Source organism: Apis laboriosa, unplaced genomic scaffold (genome assembly GCF_014066325.1).
Source record: "Apis laboriosa isolate Shangri-la unplaced genomic scaffold, ASM1406632v1 scaffold30_cov140, whole genome shotgun sequence".
In the NCBI taxonomy this organism is placed as follows: Eukaryota; Metazoa; Arthropoda; class Insecta; order Hymenoptera; family Apidae; genus Apis; species Apis laboriosa.
The window spans coordinates 6,278-20,636 of record NW_025222776.1 but is presented as its reverse complement, the minus strand read 5'-3'; the positions used below and the strand labels follow the sequence as shown (position 1 = coordinate 20,636).

At 29.2% G+C, this 14,359-nt stretch overlaps 1 protein-coding gene across 1 annotated transcript in view; it reads left to right on the top strand.

Moving 5' to 3' along the window:
* Positions 1 to 12,723, top strand: part of LOC122714458 (lachesin-like) — a 172,521-nt gene extending 159,798 nt beyond the window's left edge. Inside the window, exon 8 of the mRNA XM_043935795.1 lies at positions 12,470 to 12,723. Coding sequence (XP_043791730.1) covers positions 12,470 to 12,723 — 254 coding nt within the window. The remainder of the gene's footprint in view (positions 1 to 12,469) is intronic.
* Positions 12,724 to 14,359: the final 1,636 nt, after the last annotated feature.

Genomic DNA, 14,359 nt, shown 5'->3' with positions numbered 1-14,359 from the left:
TTTTTTTACTTGCCATGTTATTAACGATTTTCGTTTCCCTATGCGAAAAAACTTCTTCGTTACGTGCCAGGCGAAAAATTTAATACGCTAAATAACGTTACGTGTTGAAGATAATGGACAAACTTTCTTCTGTTTTGCAACTTGTTAATTATCGTGACGGTTCTTTCAACCGCTTTGAAAAGTAATTTAACCGGTGAGACTTGAATTAATTAAACAAACATACGCGTCCAGGTGAGCTGTTTAAACGTTATTTAACTGGAGAAAATGTTAAGCTGTATGTAATCTCTCTGTCGTGCAAATTTGACGATATACTGTACCAATTAGAAACTTGTGTGATCACAAAGAAATAGTGGATCTTGTTCAATGGTTTCTCATCGTTCGATATTCCATAACCTCAAAATTATATAATTTGTAAATATTAATATCGGAGATCGTTTAATCCTTTTATATATTTTTTATTTATTTTATATTGTTCTAATTTCATTTATTTTTTTTTAAATTTATAATATATTAAGATAATCCCCGAATATCGATAATTTCGCAGATCCTAATTTAATTCATTTAAATTGCTCCTTTATTTTATATTATTTACAGTTTTATTTTTTTAAATTTCTTTGTTATAATTTAACACATGATAATATAAAATATGAAATACAATTACAAAAGTATTAATAAGGAAATATTTATTTCAAATTCATTTAATTTTACTTTTAATTTTTCATAAAATATTTCCTTACGTATATATATATATATGTATTACTACTACTTTATTATGTAGTACATATATATATTTATAATAAATATTTTAAAATAAAAATTCTTTTATATAGATACATACAAATTAAGAACTTTTTCTATTTATATTCTATGTATATTTTTTGTTCTAAATTAAACAATTAAAATAAATCCACGAGATTACGTTCCTGTCATATGTTACTCTTGAAACTATGTCAAAATAAAAATAAATAGAATATATAATTGTAGCAAGAAAGAGATTTTTAATATTCGATATTCTAAAAAAAAAATTATCAATATTATACATGGATAATATCGAAAATCGAAGCAAAAAAAATACGGATATAAATCTCTCACACGTATATACCGAAATTCGTTGATTGGTTACATAGTTCTCATCAATTTTTACAAATTGGCAAAATTTCCTAGTGAAATTTTATTTTTGAATGGAAACCAGCAAATCAAATTGAAAATAGAATTCATACGAACTCGAACCAAATAGACAGAAATAAACAAATTTAAAGTTAACAATAAATGAAATTAAAAAAGAAATTTTCCAGTATATAGGAATTTTATCACAATAAAATGAATGTATAATATAATCTTAGTTATAATCAAATAAAAATACTGTTATATACACAAACATATGTATATAAATGATGAAAAAGAAAGATTCATAATTCTTATGATAAATAATATCTGATAAATGAAGAAAAAAAATATCTTTTATAATAATTATTAATGAAAATATTTTCAAAATTATAAGCAATTTTTTACCAAAGCAAATAATTTTTAAAGAATTTTTTAATGAATATGTAATTCTAATGAAGATGTCAAGCGTGTGTAAAGAAATGAAAGGAAGACATGTAAAAAAACAGAAAAAGAAGAAATAATAAGGCCATTGTTTTTACATGGCGTGTCAGTTCTCAAAATTGCTGTTTTCAACCAAAACAAAAAAATTATTTATAACATTGAAAATATTAATTTTTGAAGACTTTTCTTCTTTATTTAATAAATATTATTTATCCTAAAAGTTTTTTTATTCATATATTATATATAAATATATAAAACTATCATCCTAAATCGCACGTATGAAATTATTTTCCTATATGCTCATCATTCAAATCATTATACCTTGGAACTTGTCAAGTTTTTAACTTTTTCAACATTTTAAAATACTCACTTTCAGTCACTTGATCACGTGAAAAATGAAAAATCAATAGAAATGAATTTATCATAACTTTTCTCCTGTACTTTATAATATATTCTAACTTTACTTATTTAATTCTTTTACTTTCAAACTTTAATTTTTAATTTTATAGATTTTACTCTTATTTCATTCATCGAGCTAATTCATAAGATAAATTAGCTCATTTTAACAAGAAAATTGCATCAATATTTTTTTTTTTATTTTTGCTATTGCAAATATTTACATGCTTCTTAAAGAAGTATCCCGAAGAGAAACTGCTGTTTCTGTTGCAAAGTTGTTTCTCGTTAGCTAATGACGTTAGTATCGTAATTTGTAAAGAGAGGGGGAAAAAAAAAGAGAGAGAAAACATACTGCAATCGATGAAGAATTTCAGATAGCTTTAAATTATGACAGGTCGTATAATCCCACGTCATGTCGCATCATATCATGTCAAATTTCCTACATAAACGTCACGTGGCCTGTACAGGGTTGTTCACGCAATTACTGAACTACTCGAATGACTCGAATATTGATTTTAGGGGAAATGAACCAAGATAGTAATTATTTTTTTAATACTAATACTATCGAATCAATCAAATTGATTGGTTTCAGATTTGTTTTTTATTTTTTATTTTTTTTAAAGGCTGCAAGTGATTTTGGAAAAATTAATATTGATTTTTATCTAAAAAGAAATATAGTTATATTTAAAACGGATCATTACGTATGTGAAAAATACAGCGAAGATAAATTCTTAACACGAAAATAAATCGAAGATGAATAAATAAAATTGTTTCATTTGATCTTGTTTCTTATTTTCGGGAATATCAAATTTGAAAATATAACTTAAGTACTGATAAATTTGACTAATATGTAGTACGTTATTGCAAATATATGCAAAAATAAGTGAAAAAAAAAAAAGAATTTTTTCAATCGAAAATTCATTTTTAAATTTTTAGATTCGTTCATTATTTTATATATCTTAACTGAATATCTGCAAACTTAATTTTCTTGAACAAAAATTTTCCACTACATTTTTAACTGATTTTCGCGCGTAGAATAAACTCTCATCCATTATTCATTCGCGTTCAAATGGGAAATAATAAAATTCGTGTATACTTGATAAATTTTCACACCTCCAAAATAATGATTTAGTCGCTTCGAGTGAGCAAAATTTATTATATATTTTTGATTTATCTCTGCGCTTTAAATTCAAAAAAAAAAAAATACTCGAAATGAAATATTGCGTTAACGCGACCGTTCAGCTTTAAACGGTTTTAAAGCTGCAATCTTTTTAAATACACTTTCATTTTCTGTATTCCATAAAGAAAAATCTACCAAATACGACTTAATCACTAATACTTCTCATACAAAAACCTCCATTCATAACACCCTTCCCCTATAAAATTATACCACATAACCATCCATCATTCGAAATTATCGTGCTGCAAACTCTCAGCTATACATCGTGAAAATCAATTTTGCAACGAATCCCTAATTTCTTCGGCAAAATCCATAATCTCGGAACATAGAGGAAACAATATAAAAAAAAAAAAGAGAAATATCAAAATTAATATTTACGAAAAACAACAATTATCCCTCCGTTCACAATTTCACAAAAAAAAAAAGAAAAGAAAAAAAAAATAAAATCTCTCTACAAAATCGAAATTACTCGACATGTTCATTTCCATCCAAAATCGTTCAATCCCAGGCAAATACATCGCCGAAAATCACGAACGGGATGATAGCACAACCCCGTTGGTTCCCAGTTCCTTCATCGAGACTCGTCCTGGAACGTGATTTTCGAATGGCATGCATACGATTAAACCGCTCTATTCACGATTCCCACGCTCTCTCCCTGCTCTGGCTGATAATTAATCGGTCGCCCGATTAGAGTATCGGCCGGCAAGGAAGGCAGGGAAAGAGAGGTCGCGGGGAAAATGAAACGAGAAGACGAAAGGAGAAATGGGGACGACGACGGATTTAACGAAAAACCGCCATTCGATGGATCAAGAGAAGGAGAGGAGGGGAGAGGAGGGAGAGGGAGGGACTCGATTGGCTCGATTCGGGCGCGTACTCAATTATCGATAATTGTAAATAAAACCCGTGCAATCGTCACCTTTCGAGTTCCTCGTCGAGTAAATTGGCTTCGAATAATTGAATAATTCGCGGCCCGTTGAAACGCATCCGTCGACTCGTTTTCCCTTGGTTTTCTTAAACCCTTCTCCCCCTCCCTCCCTCCCCGGTATCGGTCTCGGCTGATAACGTTAGCAATAATTATCGAAGGAGGGAGGGGGAGAAGGAAGGTTATATGCCTCATTAAAGTCGATTAATTTCGATGGAAATCTCGTTGGGGCGCGAGGAGAACGAATTATCGGACAATGGGGGTGTAAGGAGGAGGATGGAGGAGTGGTAGAAGTAAGAGGGAATTATAAGGGATGAATGTTTTCCAAGATGGATCCGGGCCCTCTGATTGGCTTTTGCCTGGCTGCAATTACGCGGTTCTTAATGGATTTCGGTATTGTGCGACGGCGGAAAATTAAAATGGCCGCGACAGGAAAAATACGCGTGGAGGCTTTTTAATGTTGGATATGTAGACGAGTGTGTGTACACTCGGAACATGCGAATATGAAGTAGATGGAAAATTTAAGGAGAGATTTTCTAGGAGAGTAACGTGAAAGTTGTATGTAATATTAAGAATATTGATTTATTTATCGAGAAGAAAGGAAGAATCAAATTGTTTATAATAAACGTTTAATTTCCAGAATCATCTCCTATTGTTTCCTAGCCACTTCGTGCACGCTATGTATAATTAGTTTCATTGCAAAAGTTTTCTATCTTACCAGCTAATTTTATCTCGAAAATACCGATTTTAATATTCTATCTTCTATTATAAAGTTGAAAAATATATTAAAATTATAAGAATTAATTTTATATTCAGAATTGCTAAAAAAAAAGTAACAATTGCACTGCATACATATGAAATGTTTTTTCATTAAAAACAAGATAACGCATTTATTACACATAATATATTATTTATTAGATTTAATATTATACATATGTATGTATACACGCATTCTGGATACGTCGAATATGTTGGGAATAGGATATAGATCAGGATAAGATATTGCTAGAGGAAGCGTAAATTAAACTGATGAATTATAAATTAAATCTGAATTTGATTCTAAACAAATGATTTAATTTTGAAATAAATAAATCGAAAGGTAATTGTAAATAAAAATTGTTTACTTTTGATAAATATTTGTGTGTAAATACTTATTTAATTGATTTAAATTTGTGACATCAATATTTTATTAAAAAATGTTTTGATAATAATTTAAAAAAATGAAAATTTCAGAAACAGTCGCAATTTCGATAAATTTTATAATTCACGTATATATTAAATTTTGGTCCTTCTTATTTTCTCACTTAGAGATTTTATTCATCATCGATTAAAAAAGCAATGTTATATATGTATAATATTAATGTGCATACAACCAAATTCGTGTGCACAGTACGTGGATTATAATTATGAACAAACATGACTCCGCACTTGTCATCGAAACAAATGCAATTACAGTGCCGAAATGAAATTCAACAACGCGAATCTATATAAACAAAGGGCAAGTTTGATCATCGAACCTCGTACGATTTAATATTTACCTAGATGAATCTGCGATTCCAGCAGACGCCACGTATGCACATTAAGATTTAGCCTTTGAAATGATTCGAATCCATATTTATTTTTTGTCGATGAATTCGACTTCTGGAACAATTTTCGAAAAGTTGGAGAGATCGGTCTATTAAATTTCGCCCCATATTTCCAATTTTCATATCTCGACATCGGAAAGAGACTAAAATTGAAGGAAAATGATATTTTACGGTTACGATTCTACGATTCGATAATTCACCGAAACGGTGAAAAATGATTGGTTCATATCATTCTTAACTTATATTATATAGAAATATATGATCTTTTAAAATTGGTTCAACGAAATGAAGAATTCTTTGAATAAAATATAGGATTCGAACGTCTTATTACAACGCGTGATGATAAAAATAGGATTGTCATTCATACGTAAAAATGTATGTGAAATAAATGTAGGTATAAAATCGAAAATCTTACGAGAATGATTCCGTATATTACAATGTAGATCTCTATCGTTGAAGAATTTATTGAAGAATCATAATATACATTTAAAAACTTCACTTTTATCATTGGAATAATGTCACGAATGAAAAGTTATTCTCTCTTGTTCAAAGATAACTCTCGAATATTATCATCCATTTATTATAATATATAATTTCACTTTACTAGAATGATATACTCATAAAATATTCCATTCTTACTTGAAATTAGAAATCAATTTACATCAATTATTTGCATTCACAAAGCCAATATTACTTTTATTCCATCAACTCGATATCAACATCTATACACGCCCCCTATCAAAAATTCCTTCAACATTAAATAACTCCTTCTTAAATAAAATAAAACAATTTTACCAAAAAAGAATTGAAACGATCTTAATCAAAAATCAATTACTTCTTAAATAAAATAAAATAATTTTACCAAAAAGGAATTGAAACGATCTTAATCCCATGAAATCACAATTCCAGACACGAAAGCTTCGTTCTCAAAAGTCAATTCGCGAATTTCTGTCAAACATTTTCTGCGTCCGAGTTAACTAACAACAAACTATCACTCCAATACGATCATTCTCCTATCCATAACCGCGTCACGTTCCCTTATCAAACTCGTTCCACGATAAAAAAAAAAAAAAACACGTCGATGAAAGAAACTTGGCCGTCTGATCCGCAGTCAGTTTATTACCGGTTCGACGATCGCGCACCGTCGACTTTTTTTCGGGAGCTTTGACCACAGAGATGAGCATGGCCGATTGTCCTCTTTTAAAGGAATAATTGGAAGAAGTGTATTTTCGAATGGATCCGCGATGGATCCACACGCGCACGGGAAAATTAATATCGTCGACGAACATTTTCGACGAGGCGTGCAAGTGACAAGTGCATTCCCGCTTTTGCGGCATTCGACGTTCCAATACGCGGTTGACACAGCCCGATTATTTCTCCCGGTTATTACTCGATTTTTCCAGGAAAAGGCTAAACTTCTTCTTGGAGTGATATTCGAGCGGAGTCCGAAAATAGAAGTTTTTACACAGAATTGTTACGTCAAAATTCAAGTGTTTGAAATTACGAGTGTTTATAAATGTTTTCGTATTTTCGGGTAATTTGTATGCAGGATGTGTTCGTGAAAACATCTTTGGAGGGAAGGCCAGGAAAGCAAACACGAAAGTTAGTATACAAAAATTTTGATCGATTTATTTATTTATTTGATTATAAATTGTTTAAATTCACTTTGATTTGATTTTTAAAATTGATTTTTCAATATCTTCATCGCCACAATATATTAATATCCTAGTTAACAGTATACTAATAAAATGAATCACTAGTATTATAGATTTAAAGAATAGTGGATTAAACGAGTGAAATTACAGATAAAAATGAATACATTCTATAGCAAATTTAATTATTTAGTTTTTTTTAATAAAAGTTTATAATAGCGCGGATTTTCATAATTTCATCTTCAATTTCTATCAATTTAAACTTCTATATAAACATCTTTAGATTACATATTTACGATAATATGATGATAATGAAACTACATTCCTAAAATCCTTTCTACATTCCAAGTGAAATTAAATTAATAACTCTATCCTTTGATACGAAGCATCCAAAAGCTTACCAATATTAAATTACCTTTTAAACCTTCGTAACTTTCGTGTAACGATTTTCCAACGTTAAAAACTTACATTTCTGGATTCCACCCGTTAAATACGATGAGATGTAACAAAGGAAAATCAAAAATGTCATACCAAAGATTATTCAAGCCAGGTAAAGCTGTTTTGACCGGTGGCACGTGGTCAAGCGCGCGATTTGACGAGCATTAAATCCTTTGCGCCGGACTTTGTGTCGCTGATGAGATTCCGCGCGTTCATCTTTATTAATGGACAGATCGGTGATAACGCGCGTTATCATCCGCGCCGCGACTATCCGTTACGTGAACGATGCGCTGTCCCGTTCGATGGACATCGAGATGCAGATTGGTTTATTGATTGACCGATTGGATCTTTGGCCCGCGAGTGATTTAAAGTCACTTAGATGAGCGCGCGTTTGATTTATGTGCAACGTGATAGCTAGCTGGTTGTGCAAGTCGTTAGAACGATGTGTTCGGTTTCATTCGGTGTTATTTGCATTACGAATGCGTATAAAAGGGAGATGTTTGCAGCACACGTGTTTAATTTGGGGGAACGAACCGCCAACGATTCCACAAGTTTTCCAGTTTTCTACGCTTTTCCACGGTTTATGATACTGTCAGTTGCTGTTGAGAAGTAAGAAGAAAACTTTAAAGTCTTCCAAGTCTTAATTAGAATTCCGAGTTTATTACGAGGAACGTACCGCCACAAACCTACCGCCGCATACTTTTCGAGCTTTTCTTTATGATTGATGGATGCAAGATGGATATCAAGTAGTAATAATTATAAATCCTTTATAATATATCGTTTTAAATTCGTTTAAAAATTTAATCCTTAATTACGAAGTTATGGTAATTTATTATTATTTTCTGATGAAAAATAATATCTGAAGCTATATAAATTCCGATAATTATAAGTTTCAACTTAGATTAAAGATACTAAAATATTTCTCATACATCATTTAAGGGTAAAATTATGATTACTTCATAATAGTAATTAGAAGCCATCTAAGTTTTAACTGGCAACAACATTCTAGAATTAATTAATTTAGTAAAGGAAATTAAAACTTTGTTGCCTAAAAAGCATATCATCATAAATCATGACTGGACTGTGAATTTTTATACAAAAATTTTTATTAACTAAAAAAATAGAGTTTAAACAGAGATCTGATTTATTTTCTTAAACATCAAAATCTAATTTTGCACAAATATTTGCACCCCAATCATTCAAAACTTTAAATTAATATACAGTATTATTATCAATGCTATGCTAATTAAATAAAAACTTCCACTACTATACTAGTATCAAGATAGTATCCACTATCTTATAATATTATTATCGCTATCAATATTATACGATCAAATCAAAAATATTATAGAAAAAAAAAATAAAATTTCAAAGTGGAACGGGAAGGAATATTCTAATCATAAATGGCTGGACTGCGGATTTTTATACGAAAATTTTTATTAAACTAGAAACACTAAAAAAATAGAGTTTAAACAAAGATCTGATTTATTTCCTTAAACATCAAAATCTACTTTTGCACAAAAATTTGCATCCCAATCATTCAAAATTTTAAATTAATGTATAGTACTTATCAATGCTATGCTAATTAAATAAAAACTTCCATTACTAGTATACTAGTATCTAGATAATATTCACTATCTTATAATATTATTATCGCTATCAATATTATACGATCAAATCAAAAATATCATAGACGGTCAAAAGAAAATAAGATTTCAAGTAGATTTCAAAGTAGAACGGGAAGGAATACTCTTTCCAGAGATTATACTAGCGGTATACCGTTTTCCTGTATCGCAATACACGCGAGTACTAAAGATACGGTTTAATGCTATTACTTTGGTGTATATACTGCCACACCGATGGACCGGATTTCAAACAAGCTTATCAAATCAATGGATACGACGGCAGATTAACGTAGACTGGCTCAATCAAAAGCGCTTATCGATATCCTGTGGTAGTGTAATAGGATTACAATGCTACATTGACATGGAAGCATTCTTCCTTTGCCGACCTCCATGATACTGAACACGTATGCAGTGTTATTTCTCGAATCAGTGGCTCTTGTCGCGTCGGGACAATAGACTTGTGGGTAATGGATTCGGCAATTCGCACTCTGGAAATCGAAATCTTTCCTTCGTTATTTGTCGCCACGTGTTATTGCGTTATTCCCTAAATCACGATTTTCTTCGACGAAATTCTTTTATATTTTCTATCGCACGGTATCGAGTTTCGATTTGAATCGTGATACGTACATAGGAATATTTTATATTAAAGCTGTCGATGATTTTTTCCTATATGCTTTCAATTTAAAATTGGATTATGTGTAAATTTTTTTTCTGGAATATTTTTTAATTCGAGAAGTATTTTTATTTCATAAAATATTTTATACGTGTATATTTTTTTAATGAATTTGAAAAAAAACATTCTTCTTCGTTCTCTTAATTAGTTTTCTTATAATAGGAACAGAATCAATATTCAATCAAATGCGTTGCTAGTTGCAATCGAACAAGTAGGTTACGATTCTAGTACTTCACTAAAGAATTTTATTTTATTCATCAACCGAGAACGTTGGACGAGCATCGGAGAATTCAATTGCATTTCGTTATACGGGCAAATATTTGTCATGGAATCAAGTCTTTCAGCGAATCAAGATTTCTTCCTTAAGATAAATTTTATTTCAATTTTATTTAATTTTTTCTTTCATTTAACATTGAAGAATTTTATTAACTAAAAATATTTTGAAGTAAATTCTTTGTATATATAGAATTTAATTTCTTTTTATTAATATTTAATGGAAAACGAAAAATAAAATAACAAATGTATGATAAAATAATAAAACAACTCTCTATAAATAAAAATCCTTACACAAAAGAGAGAGTCTTTTTCGTAATATCATTGTGTCTCGTTTGTTTTAAGTACCCAAACACAACTGTCATAACAATTCATCCCCTCCCTCCCCCTCTCACAAGTTAGAAATACGTCAAACGCAGAAGTTCACAATTGCTCAAGTACAAAGCTGTAAATTCTATCTCTGAAGGTATCAAACAATGAACTGTGGATCCAAGTATGAAGCTTAAGCTAAGGTTAAAGCCATAGATGAACTAATGGCGTATTCGACCAACATTGATCAAGTAACGATGTATCGTACATAATGCTGAATTTATGTGGAACAAATAGGGGATACGTCAGTCCATAGATCTGCGTTTGGGATATGGATTTGTGAGAGATACGAGGTTACTTTTCATCTCTATGTATCACACACTTCGAGCCAAACATGATGGAATTCTCGATTTAAACTCTTGATCATTCTTTTTGATAAATATAAGTTGGATCAATTAAGAACGAAGATTGATTTATAATATCGAGGAATTTCGAGAAATCTAATATTTTATGAAAATATCGAGAATTTGAATTATTAAACGTTTGAAGCTAAATTTGATAATTTGATTAAAGTTATTTTTCATTTAAAATTAAATTATTGATTTTGTTTATGCCAATGTTGAATTTCTTATTGGTCGACGAAAAAATAATATTTTATAAAAATGGAAAAATGTTAAAAATTTAAAGTAAAAATTTTGAAGAAAGATTTAAAAAATTTATTTTGATTTATTAATCTGTTTGTTTAATTAATCGTATAACGAAAAGAAGAAAATTATTATACCTGAACCTCTAAGAGCAAAAAAATATACGAATAATAAAATACACTTATAAGAATAATAATTCTAGTTAAATTTAAAATACATGAATTAATAAATATCCGGAATTAATCGATAAAAAAAAGAACAAGAATACTTTAAATCTTGTGTATCGATGAAGAGGTAAAAAAATATTGAATCTCAAATGGAATATTCATCTATCCTATTCAAAGAATATAATCCCATTGTCATTTATTCTAGCTTTTATCAAACTTTTTTAATGAAAAGAAATTAAATATTGGGAAAGTTTATAGAAACTATTAGAAATAGATGAGCAATTTTTTGAAAAATGATTGACGAAATTTTTCGAGAAATAACGAGTTAACAAAAATTATAATATTATCAATTATAATATAATTAATCAACTAATAACATATAAATCTACAAACTAATAACATTTCCAATTTGAGTAACTATTATATATTCCTATACTATAAAAAAATTAATTTTTATTTTTTTTTATTTTTTTCTAATATAAAATATATCATATATACGTATACATACGTATATTCAGAGGTATAGATATATTCTTATACCTTTTACATAAATTTTAAGTTAAATCATAATAAGACAACTGTATTAATATTTTCATCATTATATTTAATACTTTAACAATCTATTTCCAAAATATTTAATAAAATTTCAATAAATAATACAACAGATACAAATCACGAACATTCATGCTAAACATTTAAGCTTTATTTATCAATCTATTTCCAATCTATCTCGAAAATTTCATAAAATTTTGATAAACAATCGATCAACATTCACCTATACGCAAATTAAAGCATCACAAATTATAATTCGCGATTCGTTAAAAGCACACGTATGTTCTTAATCACCGCATCGAAGTACAAATCGTTTCCCAATCGTGAAACAAGATCTCCCGATTCGATTCCAAGCGAATTTCGAATCGAAGCGATATTTCTCCCCGAGAGTTGCGGTCATTTGATCGGTTGCGCGGCCGTGGTCGCATCGTAAATTCCGAATCGCGGCCAAGAACGTGCTTTTTAACACGTCAATTTCCTTTTTTTTTTTTTTTTTTTTTTCAGGAATCGATAGATCGCCAACGATGCGTAGACCAAGCACCAGACGAGACTCGAAGAAGAGTTGGAAGGTGGATCACAATCACGAGAGGAACACGACCGGCATGAAGGACGAACCGATGACGAAAATGATCGAGAACGAGGACGAGCAGATCGATTTCCATTCTTCGTCCGCCTCGTCCCTATTCCACTGCCATCTGCTGACCAATCTTGGAATTACTACCGTCACCGCCATATTGGCCGGTGGTATGTCAACGTAGACCCTTCTGTGATCTCAGTTTTACGTATGAAACTGATCAATTCGCGTTCAGATGAGTTTTCAGGGTCGCTAGTCGCGAAAATATAGGTAATTATTTATTACCGGATTGCGACTCTAATGTTAATGAAGGACCAGTCGGTTCGATGTTTCTCTTTACATTCTTGTTCGCCAGAACATTCCATGGATTTGGAAAGAAACGTGTTGAGAGATTGAAAGAAAAAAAAAGTGTCTTCTAAGAACAAGATCGCCTAGAACGAAGCGCACGCTTGAGAGAATGCGCGTTCCTCTTATACGAAAGATTCCATTCGTTCTTTAACCCTTTAGCGCGAGTATATGGCACGAGAAGAATGTTGTCTATTTATGGAAAGTATAGATATGATAGATAAAAGACAGTCGTGTTTTATAAGATCCTTTTTTGTTAGATATTTATATATTAATTTATGTTTTTTTGAAGATTAGTGTAATATTAATTACTGAATTTTATATTATTGTAATTTAAAGATAAAATTTACAAAATTATCTTAATTATTTTCATTATTAGTAGATCGATTAAAATTTTTTTTGATATAATTTCAAAATATTTGATTTTTTTAAATAAATTCTTTAATTAAAACTTTTAATTTTTTTGTATGTAACACAATGATTATTTTGTCTATCAGCTAATAGATATCGAGACGAATTCATGGAAAATTTCGAAAACAAGTTTTTTTTATATTTATTAATTTCTAATTAATTTCTAATTGTATTTATTAATTTCTATTTAGCAATTTTGTAAAAATATTAAAATAATAATGGAAATATTCTTAATTTCTTATTTGAATTTAAACTTGGAAAAAATTTAATAAAAATATTTGGAGAAAAAAAATTTGGAAAAATTATTATAAATTTAATACACGTCTAATACCGTATCATACTATAATAATTTTACAATGACGTACATCGCAGCTAAAGGGTTGAGAATAATATTACAGATAGCTTTTGAACTGACAATGCATTTATTTAGAATAACAGAATTTGCTATGTTTCTTCTTCCATCTAATTAAATTATATTTTATAAATAATTCGAAATAATAATTATAACACATATTTTCTTCACATTAAATCCCGTATATCAAGAAAATAGTATCAAGAATTAACGATATATAAGAGATATATAAATAAAATATATTTATATTTGTAATTAATATAATTCATATTACAAGTCAAAGATCTAATTTAATTTAAATTTAATTTAATTTCTATCTTTAAGGCTTTGCGAGAAATATTATAGGAATTTCTGATTTACGATACACTGTTATTTGTTAATTTGTAAATTCTAGATCGTACATAAGGCCTATCATGATATCGAGCAAATATATTTTTTTACATTTCTTTATAATTTATAATAACGCTTAACGATAATATGTGATACAAAATCTGAAGAACTTTCACGGATTATATGTTTAATTTATTCGTTATTGAATTTTATGCGAATTTGTAAATTTTTTTATAACATTATTCGTGCAATTATTTATCATGTGATATTTATAAATTTTAAGAAAAATTTATATTTTCTAATTCGCGTAATTTATAATTTTAATATTTTATTAATTATTTATTTGTTATTAATTAATTATTTATGTATATTAATTAATTAT